This window comes from Gouania willdenowi, unplaced genomic scaffold (genome assembly GCF_900634775.1).
Source record: "Gouania willdenowi unplaced genomic scaffold, fGouWil2.1 scaffold_3_arrow_ctg1, whole genome shotgun sequence".
Classification (NCBI taxonomy): Eukaryota; Metazoa; Chordata; class Actinopteri; order Blenniiformes; family Gobiesocidae; genus Gouania; species Gouania willdenowi.
Genome location: NW_021145162.1, coordinates 1133103 through 1154296, shown reverse-complemented (window position 1 = coordinate 1154296; position 21194 = coordinate 1133103). Strand labels below are relative to the sequence as shown.

Sequence of the window (21194 nt, the reverse complement as noted above, 5' to 3'; positions counted from 1 at the left end):
CACAAAATACATTTTCAGTTGCACTTTTAAAAAGAAAAAGAACTATTATGCAGTTTTGTATTGTTTACTATAGAACCAGAATTTAAATAATAAGCTTCTTCTTCATTTGTATTATTCCTTTATTTATTTCATTCAAGATTTATTTTTAGTTAAATTGCATTGTTTTGAATAGTTTATCAAGGGATTATTTTGACAATGAAAAATAGTATAGTATTTTCCCCCAAAAAATAAAGGAATATTTTTCAGTCATTTACATACAGTCCCATTTTGTAAAATAAATCGCGAGAAAATCGTATCGTGAACCCAGTATCGTGAATCAAATCGTATCAGGAGTTGAGTGAATCGTTACATCCCTACTGAATATATACACTGAATATGTATACACTGAATATATATACACTGAATATATATACACTGAATATGTATACACTGAATATATATACACTCTGTAATCACCAACGTCCTGATGGAGCTGAGGAAGATGATGGTGACAATGAAATTCTGGTTGTTGAGCAGCTCTGTTCCTGTGTGTGTGTGTGTGTGTGCGTGTGTGTGTGTGTGTGTGTGTGTGTGTGTGTGTGTGTGTGTGCGTGTGTGTGTGTGTGGTGTGTGTGTGTGTGTGTGTGTGTGTGTGTGTGTGTGTGTGTGTGTGTTGTGTGTGTGTGTGTGTGTGTGTGTGTGTGTGTGTGCGCGCGCGCGTGCGTGCGTGCGTGCGTACTATAGGGTTAAATCAGCCTAACTTTATGAGCAGCCCCTAAAGAACATTTCAAATGTGTTCATTTAATGATTTTCTGTCTCTGGTTTTAACGTCTCAGTCTCTGAGCTCAGTGAGTCCAACACTTTTATAGTTTTACAGTAACGTGCCACATCAAATACGAGCTGTGTGTGTGTGTGTGTGTGTGTGTGTGTGTGTGTGTGTGTGTGTGTGTGTGTGTGTGTGTGAGAGACATATTTGCAGGACAAACTGGCCCTTTAAGGATGAAACGAGCTCCTTTAAACCCAGCAGGGATTTGGAAACACAGATTTGAAAGGGAATTGTAATGAAAGGCTTTGTGTGGGTGGAAAACTTAGAGCTGGCTCCACTCGTTTACTGAGAGCACCGCAACACTGTCGCCTTCAAATCTACCAAAGTACTCAGGAAATGTAACTAAGTACTGCTTTAAAAATCTACTAACAAATAAGGTTCAAATGTTAAAAAATCTACTTTTTGGGAAATCGCAATGCCTGATGTCCTAAAGGTGTTTGACAGGTAGACGTGAACTGTCACAGCTTTACTCACAGATGGCTTAGTTTTTTTGTTTGCGTTGCCAGATACAGGTGATGGGTTTGCATAGAAATGATTAAAAATCCAATCAAAAATGTCCCCAAAACATCCTCTTTTTGACACATTAACCCAACCTGGCAACACAGCTTCTATTGTGTATCTCTGCACGGTTAGGTCCCACCACGCCTTATTAAGAGCAGAAGGTACAGACACGTACGATAACCCTTATTTTTTGCATTTCTTTTTTGTCTTTTCTGTTAAATCAAATCAAATCAAATCAATTTTATTTATAAAGCACAAATTACAACAACTTCATCTCAGTGCGTTTTGCTTTTTGAGAGTGTTTTCTTTTTTGGGTTCGTGCTTTGCACTTTGGGGCCACCATAGACATTAATCACGTTTTTACTCAGTAGATGGTGCTGCAGGCTCCCTATAATTAAAATATTATCTATATATCTGATATTCTGGTAATCAATAAGTTCACTTCATTAGTACACAGCAATGGAAACAGAATTGATTGATTGGTATTCTTCCCTCTAGTGGCAAAACCAAGAATATGACTAAATACGCTCAGAGCCCTCACTTCAGTCTAATTAAATACAGTCAAAAGAAGGAGACGTGAGAGCTAAAGTGGAAATGATCATTTTTAAAACTTAAAATAATTTTAACAAACTGTATATAAAAGTCAAATAGTATACATTTATTTTTTTATGAATGATGTATTCAGAGATGTCCAGAAAAAAAAATTGTAGGCTTCAAAAAATAGTAGAAGGCTAAAACTTGTGGTGAGTTGCTGCTGCTGCGCGACATCTAGGAGGGTTTGGGGGCATGCCCCCCCCAGGTAAATTTAGCAAAAATGATGCTATATGGTGTCTTTTGGTGCATTATGTTAGTGTAATTGTGGCTTTACTTCTATTTTGTAGCACTTTTCTTAACATGATGTATTTTCTCACCTAGTTTTTGTTTGAATGATGCATTTACAAGTTGAAAAATGGTTTCCATGGTAACGATGACACAGAATTGAGCATCATTATCAGTTTACCTCTTTCCAGTGTAAAATGTACCAACTTATAGTATAGCAGTAGTATGGGGGCGTGGTCTGTTAGTAGTCCTCTGTAAAATATTGTCTGGTACTGGAACATATCTGCATGATTTACATCATTTATGAGTGATTTGATTGTGGTTGGTTTTGGTGATATATTTAGTGTATCAATGTACATTAATATTCCTAATATATCTCACATATACCCTTACATTTGTGATTTCCATTACCCAGTACCCTGGACGCAGGACTTTTCATTCATGATTCATGATGGTATTGATCTGGAATGTTTAAAAAAAAAAAAACAACATTCAATTCCATAGAGAAGAATTAAAAACCCCTTAAAAATATACTTTTTTCAAATCAGGTGTGTGAGTTATTCTTATCAGCGACTCTTTTCTTTGTTGAATCTTTCTTAGATAGATGTATTTCATTCAGTTGAATTCAATAATGTTGTGAATGTTAAGATTTATTATATTATTGGGGAAATGTTTAGAGAAAATGATTGTTTTCTTTCAGTTACAGCCGCCAGATATTAGTTTGGACCAGCAGAGGGCGCTGGTAATGCAGTGTTCGGTTGGGATGCAACTATTCTGCGCAGTGAAGAAGAGATGCTATGCTAGCAGACAGAGCTAATAGAAAAACCTGACTTTTATAGATATTCACGTAATATTACAGATATTATTTGGGTACTAAAGGGGTAAGGAATCATTTATGAACATGTATAAGAGTAGAAGGCGACAACAAAGAGTAGTAGGCCTACGCTTCTGGACATCCCTGTGTATTACATTGGATACAGGAGTATCTCATTGATGTTTGGGTGTTATTTAGTTACTTGTGTTGTGTGTTTTCTGTGTGCAGGTCACTTTAAAAGAAGTGCCTCATAATCCCAGTTGGTCGCTGCTACTGCACGTCTACGTAGCCGTCCACTTCCTGTTGGTGTTGAGAATATATCACGGCTTGTTTGGAAACCAAATGGTGAGTCTGAGTGACGGGAACAAGCTTCACGCTTTGAACAATTACAATTAATGTGAATAATAATATTTATTTAAAGGAATTAATCAAAAAGGGGCGGGGCAGTTTACATTTCAAAATAAATCACTGAACAACAAAGATAAGATAAACTATGATAGGATAAAATGGGTTTAAATAAGATGAGACTTTGGGGTCTCAGCTGTTACTGGATTAACAAAGCCTAACCCGGGGTTTCCACTGGATACGTCTCCACTGCGCCACAGCACCGATCCGGTATTTCACCGCTGTCCGCCGTCCGGTAATTCACACCGGTTGCGTTTTGAGTGCGCCGCGGTGCGCTCCGGTTGAATGACTGTGACGTCATGAGACAGATCAGTTCTCACGATATTTATATAATCGCGCGAAAACGCGGTTACATGTATGTTTTCTAAACATACAAAGTGTTATTAACGAAGGAGAACAAGAAGGTTGGACTCTGGATTTGTCATAGACACATTTTTTATCAACAGCCAACAGAGAAGAGATAAAACTGTAAAACCAGTAAAACATGAACTTAATCAAAGTTGCTGCAGTTTACAGTGTAGTTACAGTATGAGAGGAATTAATATAGTGGATGTGAATTTGTTTTTACACATTATGACGTTTTGGTGATGTAGTTACTTGAAATATAATCTGAAGTGTTTTATTTTGAAAAGTAACCCGATATTTTATTGCGGAGTACGTGCTTAATTTCCTGTTTAGCTTCATTTGCTCTGTGCTGATTGATGCGTCGTGTTCCGGTGTCTGTCAGAAATAGAAGCCTGTGTATATCTGGTGGAGGACACCGGACTACCACATCTGTGAAGGAGCAGACACGCAGCGCAGCAGACCTGGTGGAAATTAACACATAGAATAAAGTGGAAACCTATCAGCTCTGGTGACGCGGTGGTGACGTAACGCAGCGGAGCCGCATTAGTGTAATTAGTCACATGGCTACTGCTGTGACTAATTACCCATGGCTAATGCACTATATACAAGGGGTTCTCAACCTTGGGGTCAGGACCCCATTTGGGGTTGCAAGACACTGGGAGGGGGTCGCCAGATGCCTTAAGAATATTTTCTGAACAATTTCAGCCCATTTTTGCTTGTTTTTACCCTTTTTTTCTGCAACTACAACAAACTTGACATATTTCAACCTATTTTTTTTACAATTTTTTCTTGCCATATTTTTGTTCCTTTTAATGCATTTTTGCTGCATTACTCCTTTTTCTGACACTTCTACATCACATTTCAATGTCTTTTCTTCACATTTTTCCACTTTCCAGACATGTTCATCACTTAAAAACCCTTTCTACTACTTTTACACCTAATGTTACATATATTGATCCATTATTGTCACTTTTAACTTCTTTTCTCCATATTTCATGCTTATTTTGGCCAATTTAACCACATTCACCTTTTTTTATGCCCAAACTGATTTTCGCTACATTTTTAAATTCTAGTATCCACGGTTTTTTAACCAATTTCTGTGGTTTTTAAAATCCCATTTCACCACCTTTTCCACCATTTTTGGTCACTTTGAACCATTTTACATCTTTAAGATGACTATGATAATAATAGTAAACGTTCCTGGATAACAGTGGATATTATTCAGATGAATAAATAAATAAATGTGGTTATCACAGATTCATAGAACAATGGACCATCACAGATCACCTTTAACAAAACCTTATATCGATGTAAACCAATATGAGTGGTTAATATCTCCTGTCTGTAAAACGAAGACGTGATTAAGTGTTGTGTGACTGTAATGGTTTGATGAAAGTGTATTTGTGTGGTTTGTGAGCTGCTGTGTGTTGTTTCCACTGTGGGAGCCAAAGACCCTCCTCTGCGTCTCCTCTGTGGTTTTGTGTGGATACTTTAGGTCACACCCAACCTGCTGAAGCTTCAACTCAAATCACCCCGTCAGCCGTTCCTCTCCAACCCAAACAGCAATCAGTGCTCACAAGGAAAATAACAAAGCACTGCCCGGTGATAAATCACATGTATTTATACCCGACACGTTAACCAGCTGCTTATTTAGCTCCACCATTGACGACACGGCACTGCACGATTTATAGGCTCCATGCTAATTCTAAACCGCGGCTAACGTGGCTATTTTTCAAACCAGTGACGCTACTCTTCAATTATATCATCATCATCATCATCATCATCATCAAAGCAGCTGCTATTAAAGGACACGAGGAGGAGTCACGTGACCCCACGCTCACTGTTTACATCCTGGAATAAAAGCCATTTGTGTCCAAACTTCTCAAAACCTCATCTAATAACATCATCCCCAACCTCAAGGTCAGGGGCCAAATCCGGCCCTTCAGAGCATCTGATTCTGTCCACAGGAGAAAGTGAAAAATGACAGAAAACATAAATCTATCAAAGTACATTTAAGTATCTGTCACTTATTGTGTAGATATAGTTGATGCCTTCCATACTTTATGTCTAATTTATAACTAGATGAGGAAACGAGGGCACATCACTGTTGAAATTGTTTGTTTTCCCGCCTTAAAACCTGTGGTCCACTTGTGATGGAGTTTAACTTTTAACTTGATGATCAGGTTAGTTTAACCAAAGCTTTGAATCTGTTTAGTCTTAACTAATGGTGGTAGTCCGTTTACTTTCTAATGAATTATTCTGAATTAATGTCACAACAATATTAGACATGAGAAGCAACGTTTTCCAGTTTAAATATATTTTGATTTATGACTGAATCAATGAAAACAATAAATGATGTGAATTTAGTCTGAAATAGTTTTTCTACATAACAGTTGATAAGTTGGGTCAGACGATGCTATCTGTAGCAGCACCACTAGCCCCGCCCACATCCTCTACCACAGAGTGGTCGACTGTCACTACAATCATTTATCACTGACTTTGTTCATTTGTCACTCATGGATTTATTATTGGTTCTGAACCCTGTCTGAGTGTCAGTGTGGATTGGAGACACTGTCTGCTCCACTAGGACCATTGTCCCTGCTAGCTGCTACATGTTAGCATTGAGGTGCTAGCTGCTACATGTTAGCATTGATGTGTTAGCTGCTACATGTTAGCATTGAGGTGCTAGCTGCTACATGTTAGCATTGATGTGTTAGCTGCTACATGTTAGCATTGAGGTGTTAGCTGCTACATGTTAGCATTGAGGTGCTAGCTGAGGCTAGAATAGTTCTGATCCACAAACTTTTTCTCCAATAGTTTTCTAACTGGTGTTTTTATTTAATCTAAAATTCATGCTATTTTTTTTTATTATGTTATTTTTTGTTCGTGCGTTATTTTTCTGAAATTAGTTAATTGCAATTAACTCGATAAAGTCCCAGCTCTAGTTTTAAGTCAGCGATAAACAGAATACAACATTTAACCAAAACAACAACAAACACTCACTGAGACTCATGAGACAAGATGTTAGATTGTTTCAGGAGATAAGTTAAGTCTGGATAATATAAGATCACATGTAAACACCGACATAAAACCAAAGTAATGAATTGAAAATAAAGATCCGTGTTTAATTAGCTTTCATTAGGGAATCAGTTTTAATTGTGCTTTGAAAATATTACATTAAGATTATAATCTGTAACTTTTACAGACAAAATGTATAAACTTTTTCAGAATAAAAGCACAGGATTTTTTCTGCGTGAATCAGTGTCGTTATATTGAATCTTTCCGTCCTCTGCTGAACTACACACGCATCATGAGGACTTGCTGAAAAAGGCTGAAAGTTGACTCCACCTGACGACACGCTGGGATCAGTGCAGGGCCTCCTGGCTGGCTCGCCGCCTCCTCGCCTGCGTTCCCCTTGGGACGATTTGCTGCAATAACAGAAAAACAGGATCATGTGACGGACGGCGTGCGGCCCGCTGAGCTCACGGAGCCATTAAGCACAGTTCACATGACCTTCGATAGGCAGATATTTCCCCGTTCATTAAAGCTCCTCCTAAAAATAACTGTGGAGCTCACTAACCCCCCCAGGGCCCCCGCTCACTCCCACATATAAATACACACACAGCCAGATACTTTACACAATAAATAAACACACACAAACTCATTTTACTACATACAACATTCAAAAGAGCAGATAAGTGTGTATTTAAAGATAGACATACAGTATGTACTGTATATACCAGTGATGGGCAATTGGAGGCCTGGGGGCCACATGCAGCTCATGTTTTAAATTTGTGTGGCCCCATATTGACCAGGTACAATACACAAAAAAACAACAAATATACACAGAAGACTCATAAGACACAAAATGACATCAAAAACTTACCAAAAGTAACTCTAAAGACAATTATTACATCAAATATACATAAGACAAAACAAAATGACAACACAAAAATACACACAAAGCCTTTGTTGTTTCCTGTGTTAATGCTCTGATTGGTTTTTATTCTAATGCTGACATGAATGTACAAATATACATACATGCATAGAGAAGTCTTTGATATGTGTGTGTATGTGTATTTATATTAGGGCTGGAACTTTAACACGTTAATTGCGATTGATTGATTAATTATTTACAGAAAAAAACGCACAAAAAAAAAAAATGCAATCCCACAGCGTGGAACTTTTCTCAAATAATAAACACTATTAGTTGTTTAAGCTCATTTAATGTTTTCATCGATTCAGTCAAAATGTTGCTTCACTAACCATTCAATAACGACTCACTAAGATCCCACATGAGGAGGCGGAGTTAGGGGAGATTTATTGAGATGACCAACACAGATATAACAGGTGCTAAAGTGGTGGAGTCATAGTGTTTGGATCAGGGATTAGCGCGCACACACACACACACACACACACACACACACACACACACACACACACACACACACACACACACACACAGACTTCCTGTTTCTTCATGTCTCAGGCCTTCAGGGAACGTTGAGTATGAAACAGATCAGAGTGAGAGAGACTCTGCTGCTCCTGGGCTGGAGGTTAATCAGTGTGTGTGCGTGTGTGTGTGTGTGTGTGTGTGTGTGCATGCGCTGGCTCGTACTAACTTTAGTTTCCAATCTGCGGCTGAGTCTCCTGTCAGGACCCGTCGGGGATGATTAGCGGGGCTTTAAAAACTAAACATGTGTAGGCAGAGTGTGTGTGAGTGTGAGTGTGAGTGTGTGTGTGCGTGTGTGTGTGCGTGTGTGTGTGTGTGTGACTGTGTGTGTGTGTGCGTGTGTGTGTGTGTGTGACTGTGTGTGTGAGTGCGTGTGCGTGTGTACTAATGCTGAAGGTCGGACATGTTTGTGTTGGCGTGTCTCAGTTAACCGAGGATCAGACGTGTGGTTTCCTACAGCCGGTGGGAGAACTTTTCCATCCGATAGTAAAAGAACTTAAACTTTTCTGTCAAAAATTTGACTTTGAAAACAAATGAAACAAAGGTTTTTAATCAAAACTTTGTCCCTCTGAGGTTTTCTGGTTCTGCTCACAGGTCAGGATCAGTGATCAATCACTAGCTTATGGATCACAAAATGTGATCGTCTGAGCTGAGGGTCACATGATCAACATTCATGTTAGTGTTTAGAATAAAGACCTATTAATCTATTAATTATTGACCTATTACTGATCTATTAATACAGGAGAGAACAAAGGCTTTTGTTTTTTAGTCCTTTTGTGTAGGTTATCTTGGTGTCTTTTTTGTTTTGTTTTTAGACACTGCGTTTTTTTGAATTCATTTAGTCTATTTTATTGTCAATATTGAGAGTTCTTGTTGCCTTTTTGTGTGTTCTTTGAGTCATTGTGTATATGTTGTTGTTTTTGTCATCATTTTTTGTTTAAATGGTTGTTTAGTGTACTTTTGTTGACATTTTGTGCATTTTGCTGTCATTTTCTGTGTTTCTGGAGTTTTGCGTGTTATGTTGGGCTTCAAATAACTTCCAACTTCATGAATTACATTTTTTTTTGGGGGACAAAACATAATTAGACCGAGGGCCACATGTGGCCCCCGGGCCGCCAGTCGCCTCTGTCTGATTTAAGGAGTTTAGAAACAATTAAACTTTCTATCTGCTGTGAAATAAACAGCAGTGATGCACTGAGGCAACACTTCACATGTCAGTGTTAGCTTAGCACATAGCAGTGTTAGCTTAGCACATACCAGTGTTAGCTCAGCACATAGCAGTGTTATTTTAGCACGTAGCAGTGTTAGCCTAGCACGTAGCAGTGTTAGTTTAGCATGTAGTAGTGCTAGCTCAGCACGTAGCAGTGTTAGTTTAGCATGTTGCAGTGTTAGTTTAGCATGTAGCAGTTTTAGCTCAGCACATAGCAGTGTTAGTTTAGCACGTAGCAATGTTAGCTCAGCACATAGTAGTGGTAGCTTAGCACATAGCAGTGTTAGTTTAGCATATAGCAGTGTTAGTTTAGCACATAGCAGTGTTAGTTTAGCACATGGCAGTGTTAGTTTAGCATATAGTGTTAGTTTAGCACATAGCAGTGTTTGCTTAGCATATAGTAATAGCTTGGCATATAGCAGTATTAGCTTAACATGTAGCACTGTTAGCTTAGCACATAGCAGTATTGGTTTAACACGTACGTAGCAATGTTAGTTTAACATGTAGCAGTATTAGTTTAGCATGTAGTAATGTTTGCTTAGCACATAGCAGTGTTAGCTTAGTATATATTAGTGTTAGCTTAGCACATAGTGCTAGCTTATCATGTAGCAGTGTTAGCTTAGTACGTAGCAGTTAGTTTAGCACATAGCATTGTTATCCTAGCTTGTAGCAGTGTTAGTTTACCATGTAACAGTGTTAACTTAGCATGTAACAGTGTTAACTTAGCATGTAGCAGTGTTAGCTTAGCACATAGCAGCGATGAGGCTCTGACCCTGGTCCTGGTGCTGTGTTCTCAGGTTCTCCCTCAGGGAACTGTTGTGGCTCTGACGGCTCACGTTCTGCTCACTTTGACAGCGCTAGGATACGTCATCGATCAGAGGTACGTCACATGATCAGAGCTTTGTCAGGTATTTAAGTTCATTTGTGTGTTTTGAATCCTTTGAGGCTTCATGAATCACTTGTTTTAAGGCTGTTTGAAGCGTCTTTGATGAGTCTGTGATGAATGAGTGAGGTTCTCTTTGATGAGTCTGTGATAAATGAGTGAGGTTCTCTTTGATGAGTCTTTGATGAATGAGTGAGGTTCTCTTTGATGAGTCTGTGATGAATGAGTGAGGTTCTCTTTGATGAGTCTGTGATGAATGAGTGAGGTTATCTTTGATGTGTGTGTGATGAATGAGTGAAGTTCTCTTTGATATGTCTGTGATTCTCATTGATGTGTCTGTGATGAATGAGTGAGGTTCTCTTTGATGTGTTTCTGATGAATGACTGAGGTTCTCTTTGATGAGTCTGTGATGAATGAGTGAGGTTTTCTTTGATGTATTTCTGATGCATGAGTGAGGCTCTCTTTGATGTGTGTGATGAATGAGTGAGATTCTCTTTGATGAGTCTGATGAATGAGTGAGGTTATCTTTGACGTGTGTGTGATGAATGAGTGAGGTTCTCTTTGATGTGTGTGTGATGAATGAGTGAGGTTCTCTTTGATGTGTGTGTGATGAATGAGTGAGGTTCTCTTTGATGTGTGTGTGATGAATGAGTGAGGTTCTCTTTGATGTGTGTGTGATGAATGAGTGATGTTCTCTTTGATGTGTGTGTGATGAATGAGTGATGCTCTCTTTGATGTGTCTGTGATGAATGAGTGAGGTTCTCTTTGATGTGTGTGTGATGAATGAGTGAGGTTCTCTTTGATGTGTGTGTGATGAATGAGTGAGGTTCTCTTTGATGTGTGTGTGATGAATGAGTGAGGTTCTCTTTGATGTGTGTGTGATGAATGAGTGAGGTTCTCTTTGATGTGTGTGTGATGAATGAGTGAGGTTCTCTTTGATGTGTGTGTGATGAATGAGTGAGGTTCTCTTTGATGTGTGTGTGATGAATGAGTGAGGTTCTCTTTGATGTGTGTGTGATGAATGAGTGAGGTTCTTTAAAGTGTTCATCTTCCTCAGGCCGTGGGCTCCGTTCCTAGAGACCATTCGCTGCGTGGTTTTGATGATTTTACTGAGGCTTGGTCATGTGACACCTGTCCTACCTTCACTTGCTGCACCAACACAGGTGAGTGATTTTATTTATTATTGTGTAGGATAATACGAAAGTTTGTTTATTTTTTATTAATTTTTCATAATTCTTTCATTTTCATTGGAAGTCATCATTTAAACATTAACTAACAACTTTAAACTAGTCCTAAAACATGTAAAATTACAAAAAAAACTCTAACCCAAACTCTGCTGCATCTTTAACAAAATACTCTCATTAACACTTAATAATAATAATAATAATAATAATAATTCATATTATTATTATTATCATCATTAATGTAAAAATAATCTTGATAATAATAATAAAATATAATTATTATGATGATTATATGGATAAATAATAATACATATTATCAATATAATAACAATGATCATGATAAAACGATGATCCTGATGATAATAATAATATACTAATAATTATGATGATATGGATCAATAATAATAATGATGATGATAATAATAATAAATATTAATATTAATAGAATAATAATGTTATAATAAGACAGACTTGGGTGGACGTTCTAATGTGTAGGATTCACTGGTTGGGATTTTTTCTTAATTATCAGATTGACTCGTTTTGTCATCAGCGTTGATGAGGATTGTTATTGATATGTCATTAATTAATATCAGCTTTGTTTCCTGATCGATCAATCGATCGGAGCCTCTTCATCCGAACAGAAATCATACAGAAGCAGGTCTGAGAATGGTATGGAGTAATTGTTAGGGAATGAGCAGCCGTCCTTATTACAGTGTGTGTGTGTGTGTGTGTGTGTGTGATCTATGAGTCCAGATGTTTGGTCCAATTGACCATAAAATTGGCGAGTAAGAGTGTGAGTTGGACGACCTCTCATTACTGTTCTCTTCTTTCTTTGTGTGTGTGTTCGTGTGCATTGGTGTGTGTGTCAGAGTTAGCGTGTAATGCTCTAGCACAGCGTCTGGAAGCTATTAGCCGCGTCTGCTGCTAACTAGCGCTGCCTGATGACATTAGCACGTGCTGATCCCATGGTTCTCTAACAGGTCACAGATCTGTGATTGTGAGCAGGAATAATTAAAACTCTCTAAGAAAGTGAAATGGAAGGAGCAGATGTTAGAGGATCAGGGCATGGAGCAGAGAAAAGAAGGTGTTCAAACAGTCACCATTAAAGGCTAGATTTACTGAACATACAGCTTAGAATGCTCTGCTAATCATGCTAACCATGCTAACCATGCATGAAGTTGACAAACACCAGAATCTGGGTCACTTATATTTGTATTTGTGTAATTGGTCATTATAATTGGTTGCTGTTGTGATCGTAAATTAATTGTAATTGAGTTCAGATAATTTACTTTGTAATTGTAAAGGAAATTCTATAAAAAGTGTCAATTGTAATTTAATAGCATGAATAAAGTATGAATGAAGCCTCAATGAAACAAGCAGAAAGTATGAATGAAGCATGAATGAAGTAGGGGTTGAACAGACTTGTCGACTTTAGTGTTGTCTTAGTGTGACGTCGACTAGTCGCAGTACCTGACTTTTGTCCAAGATGGCGGCGCAATACTGCAAACGAGGGTCTTCGTACCCCTGCAGGCAAGGCAGCACAACATCAAGTGTTTCTCGCTCCTTCCTGGTTTGTGCTCAAACTGCAGCTGGTAGGCAGATACTACGGCTAATATACATGCTAACGTTAGCTGTAGCGGTATCATGTCTGTGTATTAAGTAGATCTGGAAAACATCAGAAGTGCAGGATGGAGGCTTCGTTAGCGGGGGAAGACCCAGAAAAAATCTGTGACCGCAGGTGGCGACAGTTCCAACCCCTGCTGCTCCTCGGCGGACATATACTACCCCCGAAACACGTTTGCCGGTGGGGGGCATTGCCCCTTGGCTTGCACTGTGGTGGAGGAGTGGATGTTGGTGGGGGGCCTTGGGGTTGGGGTCGGTGATGGGGTGCGCTGTGTTCTGGGCTCCAAGGTTTGCCTTGTGGAGGACGGCTATAGGGGCTTTGTGGGCAAATCAACCATCAGGCTGCTTAAGGACTTGGGTGTTTGAGGCCAAACCATCAAAGCCCTCTCAGGGGCAGCAGAAGAAGTCAACTGATGACTATGGATGAATAGGCGAGACACCACCTGGGCCCTTAATAGTATATAAGCAGAGGGGGGGGCACGCCTATCATTGAAACACCAGTGAAGGAGTGCCCACCTGATGACCCCAATGAAGCCTACAACCCATCCCACCCCCTGATTCCCCTAAACCAGACCTGCCACCCCTACAGTGGTTAAACCATTCAATATAATGGGATTGTTTCATCTCGTCCTAAAACAGAACTGAATAAAGCCTCAATGAAGTATGAATAACGTATGAATGAAGCTTCAATGAAGTATGAATGTTCTTAGTAGTAATAGTACGCAGTATCAGTGGGCGTGTCCCTCAGACGCTGCTCCCTCTTATGTCTCATTTGATCTAATTTGTGATGATTTCAAAATCAAAATAAACGTTTTGAAACGTAATTATTAAAGAAGTTAAAAATAAGAGTCTAGTTACTATAATATGATAAAAAACAATAATATTAATAATAAACAATATTAAATAATGATAAATGTAGGGAACCAAACCACATCAAGCCTAAAGACCCTCTTTCTAACAGGAATTAACCAAGGAGCCTGTTTCTTTATCACGAACTGTTTACAACATAACTGCCCCAGCAACTTTGAGGTGCATAGCTAACCCCACTATGCGGCCTTTTGAACCCAATAACGCAGTCGAAAAGACTGGCCCAACACGTTGAAATGTTCAGTACGAACTCTTTTACAACTCCACATGGAGGAAGAACATCCGTCTTCTCCCTCCTTTACAAACAGATACCTTTGGGATGCTGTAAGATCACAGAACTGTCCACTGACCCCCTGTGGTGAGATGTCACAGAAGGACACTTTCCAGGCCTTTATCTGAGATGTGTCCCAGTGAAGCAGGGAGAATAAAGAAATTGTATTATGTTTGAAAAGTTACAAATGAAAACATTATTGGAATGGTTTCTGCAGAAATTGAAATTGCAAATATTGTCTGTCCTATTCCACTCTTTTCAGATAATTTAATACCCACAGAATGCTATTTTAAATGTTTCATCATTTAAAAAGTGCTTAAAATACCAGAAAACATCACAAAAGTCGTGTTTGGTATCAAACTCTTCGTAATACATGATTTTTCAAGATATGATGTCATTTGAATATGCTGAACTCATTATTATGGTTTATGTGTAAATCTAGGAATCATCCCTCCTGTTTGTCATTGTCTCACATAAATACACACCCCACACCCCCCCACTAACAGCCAGCTGAGATGCTGACAACTTTAAACCAATTAACGAAGTTCCCTTCCTCGGAGGCAAGTCCCAAAGATGACCTTTTAAAAGGAAGAAAACCGCCCAAAAATTCCGTTTTGGGACGCTGGCGTTTCATGCTCAACGCGTTTCCCTTCCCCACCTTTTCATTTATTTCATTTTATTTTTAGTTGAAACAGTTAGATTTTTGGAATCAACATCTGCTTGGTTCAGATGAATCCAGCATCTAGTGACGTGCGTAACAGCCGAAAAAGAAGCCCGGCCTGCGACCCACTGTGGTAAGCCACGAGCCATTCTCTAAGCCAGCTGTGAAGGCCAGAACCGCCTGGATCGGCTGAAGGTGCTACACTCTGTGGAAACACAACAGAACCAACGGTGGCACGTCCTGCTGTATTGCTTCAAACAGAACCTCCAGGTCCAACCCTGACATCATCTTCAAAGTACCAGAATGACTTTCATCAGCAACTTCATCCACAATAGATCACATCCATACTTCCATAACTACAAACTTACACACACTCACAACATGTTCCACACACACTTCATCTCATTCATGTTATTCGTCTCCCTCTCTTTGTTATGAGCTCTTTTTATGATTTTATTCTTTGATTTTATGATCTTATTATTCAAATATGTATCCTGCATTTTTATTCAATATTTAGTAGATTAGCATTCTCCTAGAATAGTGATTTAACTTTATTACATATAATCCTCACTTTTATTAGCCTAGAAATGCATTTTATCATGATTTAATTATTCCATTTCAATTGATATTTTGACTGTGTTAATTGTTGACTTTTGAATAAAAGGTTAAACATAATATTTGATTCCTCTGATTCATTAAAGCTGTGATGATGGTGTAGATATTGCTGGTAGAATTCACTTTTCCCTGGTTTCACATTGATGAGTTTAGTCTAAAAACGTAGACATATTTCTCCTGTTAAAAGGAGTGGCACCCCGCAAAATTTGAAGTAATATTAATCATCATAATTAATATTCTTATTTATATAACCCATTAATAATAACTCATCCTCCTACATAAAGTAATATAATGATAATATAGCAATACTAATGATACAATGAGAATACCATTAACTATATATAAAATAATGAAAAAGAATATAATGGTAATTATAAGAATAGCAATAACATTAATGCAGTAGTAGTACAATTAAAACAATATTAATATTAATAATAGTGGCATAAAATAACATAATGAGAATCCAGTACCTATAATACAATAATAACACATAAAACAGTATAATAATAATATAATAATAATAATAAAAATAATAATAATACCAGTGACTATAAGATAAAAGAATAATAAAAAGAATAATATAACAATAAACACTTTTATTTTTTATTTTTTTTATTTATTCGTTTATTTCCGACATGGTTACATTCACTTTTTTTTTTTTTTTTTTTTTTTTACATTTTTTGTACATTCCGAAAAAGGAGACGAGAGATGCAGTTTGCTTATCCGGGTCCCGTCCCCTGTTTTTCCATCGCAGATTTACATGGGTTTTACATGTCTCTCTGGTCAAACATTCTTGATTTCTTCTTTTTTGTGTATCTCATCTGTTGGCCTTGTTCCCTGCCAGACGTTGTTAGCATTCCTCCAGTTCAAGAATAGTTCCTCTTTCGAAGGTGTTTGGAAGATTCTTCCCTTTTCATCACAATGTCACCTTGTTTTGTCACAGTCTGAGTGTTGTTTTCCAGTGTTTATATAGATCTGGGTCCATATCCATGATTACCATCAGTAATGTTGTTGTTTAGGTGGATCCTTCGTATTTTCCCAAGTTGTCCATCGTCTTGATAAGAACTGGTTTTCCGTCCTCTTCTTCCAGGATGTAAATCCTGCAGTTTTTTGACCACGTCTTCAAAATCTTTCCTTCTTTTTTTATAATAATAATACAATAATAATAATACAATAATACAGTAGTGGTACAATTAGATAGGGATATCATATTAATAGTGAAAGTAGTAATAGTAATAAAAGTAATGTTATAATGATATTAATAGTGATAATTGCAATATCAAAAATAATACAATTAAAACAATATTAATAATAAACAATATTAAATAATTATAAGGTAATTTAATGATAATATAGCAATGCTAATAATACAATGAGAATACCAGTAACTATAATAAAAAATATTAATAATGAAAAAGAATATAATAGTAATTATAAGAATAGAAATCACTTCAATACAATAAAATATGCAAAATACATATAAAATTATACAATAACAATAACAAAATATAATGAAAATCTAGTAACTATAATACAATAACATAAAATAATATGGTAATAGCAAGAATAATAATACAATGAGAATACCAGTAACTATAACATAAAAGAATAATAAAAAAAAATAATATAATAGCAATAACAATAATACAGTAGTAGTACGATTAGATAGAGATAAAATTAATACTGTAAGTAGTAATAATAGTAATGGTTATAATAATAATAATAATAGTAATAGTAATAATAATAATGTAATGAGAATCCAGTAACTATAAGATAAAGCACTAATAAAAAATAATAATATGTAGTCACATCATTCATCTCTCCTTCTTTGGCTGCACGCAGTCAATGCAGCGTCTACCATGTATAACCTCTAACACCATGTGATCAGCTTTAGCTTTAGCTTAGCTTTCTTTAGAACTATGTTTAAATGGACTTTGTGTGTTTTTCCATAGATTCTTCCTGTGCTATAAAGGACTATGACTGATTGTCGTGGGCTCCTCCCAAAAACACTCCAAAGAGTTGGCAAAACACAGACGTAGTCAGAAGATTTTAGTGATGTTGAATTTATTTACAGTTGGCCTCCAAAGGTGTAGCACAGAAAAAACAATGATGAGAAAATACTATTTACAATAGTTACAATGAAACAAAAAAACAGGTTGAATAGAGTCTCTGTGACTCATCAGACCTACTCTGTCATCACCTGGTGTTACCTGCTCTGTATCCCAGAACCAACTCTCTCCACTACGCCATAGCAGCCTGTATTTAAAGTTAAAGCCCCTCCCACTGGGCGTCATCAATCTCATGATCTATTTTTCCCAAAGAATAGTTTCTTCTAAATAAACCATTCCACACATTGTCGTCCCCCTCATTAATTTATAGGCTTTTTAATTACCTATTTTAAATTCAATCAAAACCCCAAATAACACTTATTTTCCCCCAGAAACAATTAATATCTAAATTACCCACATCATGTGACCATTTAGTGGCATCAATAAACTATAAACAATAAACCGTTTCCTCATCCATACATGGGACGACTGCAGGTCAGAGCGCTTTGAATGTTTGTATTTTAACAACTAGAGCTTCTAAGTGTGACCTTTGGTTGTTCTATGACTGTTGAAGGAAGGAGAGGTTCTGTTCTTTAACTGTCTGCACCCAGAACCGCTGTCAGTAGGGAAAAGTTTGGAGGATGACGTGTCTGTTTTAGAGCTGTGTGTGTGTGTGTGTGTGTGTGTGTGTGTGTGTGTGTGTGTGTGTGTGTGTGTGTGTGTGTGTGTTGCCCGCGGTCACTGACCCTGTGTGTGAGGCTCTGCTACAGAGTAAAAACCTCACGTGCTTTTGTTTTGCTACGTGGTGAAAATACAGTGTTTCTAATGCTGTGTTTACAGATAAATCTGCATGTTTATTTCACCAGAATAATACGTCCCACGTTTTCGCTCTAGAAAACTGTGAAACACAATACAATAGCTGGTTACATGGAGCTGGTTCATCTTCAACAAACACGTAGTTTAACAAACAATACTAACAAAATAGTGAATGATATGTTATTATATACAGATATAAAGTGACAATAACAAACTTACAACATTCTCTGCTGATTAAATAACGTGGATGTCAACAGATGAGCAACAGTTGATGGTGAAGCAGATGAACTGTGAACAAGATGGAGGCAGGAAGTCGTCTCTCAATAGATGGTGCGCTAGCGCCCCCTCACACTCTGAGGTCAAAAGCTGAATAGCTTTCACTTACCGTGACGTTCAGAAGTGAAATTAAATTAAAATAAACATTTTGAAATGACCAAATTTCTCCAAAATAACAGATACACAAACACGGGGTATTTGGAAGCTGTCGACAAAGTTTCAGGTCGAACAGGAACTACTTTGGGGAGATATTCGCTACACACACACACACACACACATACACTTACACACACAGACACACACACACACACACACACACACACACAGACCATCCTTGAATTTATAAATAGTTGAATAAAGTATGAATGAATTATGAGTAAAGTATGAATGAAGTGTGAATGTCAGAGTGGTGGATGAGGACCCAGTCACTGAGAGAATCAGACAGGCGTAGCGTATGAATAAGCCTCAATATTTCCATGTCATGTAGACGGTGTTACATAGTGAAGGTCACATGATCACTATAGCTTCACTCAGGCCACACCTCCCACTACACCTAACTACTGACATTAGGTAAGTTTAGTGAACGTTAGACACGTACACGTGTGTTAGACTGGAGTGTATGAGTTTAGAAGTGATCCACCCCCCATACACGTGAACATGTGAACGCTGCCCCCTGCAGAGCAGGAGGAGTAAGTTTGTCTTTAAACCATCATATTTGTCTATTTTCTGTATGTTTTAGAGACAAACTTTCCTCCATAGTTTCTTTTTTTGCTTCACACGCTTCATAAAAACATTTCTTGAGGCTGAAATTTGAGAAGGTCTTTAAATCTTAATAATCCCCAGATTTTGGTTCTGAGGGAAAACCCTGGTGTTTCCTTAAAGCTGCTTTAGTTTCCATGTCTGTGTCTGAGGCTGTTTTTAGAAAACACTCGTGTTCTTTTCCACAGTGAGACTGATATTAGATCATCATTCATTTTAACGTGTCATGTGATCACATGAGTTCTGATTGGAAATTATAGTTTCGTTTTTATTAGTCGACAAAATAGATTAAAAAAATAATAATAAAAATAGTCGACAGAAATTTTAATGTATTTTCTATAGTTTTTGTTAATGTTTGATTAATAATAGTCAACAAAATGAACACTTGTATGGTTTACTTTCATTTTGTGTATTGTTGGAGTCACGTGATCTTGTGTTTAATGAGTAATTTCTGTGTACTTTTAATGTCCTTGTATATTTTTCTGTATGTTTTGTAGTCATGTGGAGACAGGACCATCTATAGGGGGATAAAGGGGAGATTTTTGGGGTCCATCCATAAAGTCAGTAAAATGATGGTCCATTGTTCTATGAATCTGTGATAACCACATTTATTTATTCATCTGAATAATATCCACTGTTATCCAGGAACGTTTATTATTATTATTATAGTCATCTTAAAGATGGAAATCATGGTTTTAATCAACTACATGTTTACTACGTGTTACTTCAGTTTACTGCATGTTGACTACATATATACTACCTATATATACATGTTTACTACATATATACTACATGTTTACTATATATACTACATGTTTATACGTGTTTACTTCATGTTTACTGCATGTTGACTACATATATACTACCTATACTACATGTTTACTACATATATACTACATGTTTACTATATATATACTACATGTTTACTACATATATACTACATGTTTACTACATATATACTACATGTTTACTATATATATACTACATGTTTACTATATATATACTACATGTTTACTATATATATACTACATGTTTACTACATATATACTACATGTTTACTATATATATACTACATGTTTACTACATATATACTACATGTTTACTATATATATACTACATGTTTACTACATATATACTACATGTTTACTACATATATACTACATGTTTACTATATATATACTACATGTTTACTGCATGTTGACTACATATATACTACCTATATACTACATGTTTACTACATATATACTACATGTTTACTATATATATACTACATGTTTACTACATGTTTACTACATTAATACAGTTTACTACATGTTTACTAATGTTTACTACATGTTTACTACATATACTAACATGTTTACTATATATACTACTGTTTACTACATATATACTACATGTTACTACATATATACTACTGTTTACTACATATATACTATGTTTACTATATACTACATGTTTACTATATATATACTACATGTTTACTACATATATACTACATGTTTACTATATATATACTACATGTTTACTACATATATACTACATGTTTACTACATATATACTACATGTTTACTACATATATACTACATGTTTACTATATATATACTACATGTTTACTGCATGTTGACTACATATATACTACCTATATACTACATGTTTACTACATATATACTACATGTTTACTATATATATACTACATGTTTACTACATATATACTACATGTTTACTATATATATACTACATGTTTACTACATGTTTACTACATATATACTACATGTTTACTATATATATACTACATGTTTACTACATATATACTACATGTTTACTACATGTTTACTACAT

At 36.6% G+C, this 21194-nt stretch overlaps 1 protein-coding gene across 2 annotated transcripts in view; it reads left to right on the top strand.

Annotated features, from left to right (window-relative positions):
* The window catches only part of agmo (alkylglycerol monooxygenase), a 72147-nt gene that overhangs the window by 46299 nt on the left and 4654 nt on the right, over positions 1–21194 (top strand). Inside the window, exons 10-12 of one of the 2 annotated variants that reach the window (XM_028442182.1) lie at positions 3168–3284; positions 10150–10232; positions 11293–11398. In XM_028442182.1, coding sequence (XP_028297983.1) covers positions 3168–3284; positions 10150–10232; positions 11293–11398 — 306 coding nt within the window. The remainder of the gene's footprint in view (positions 1–3167; positions 3285–10149; positions 10233–11292; positions 11399–21194) is intronic. The other variant, XM_028442183.1, reaches the window with a different exon arrangement.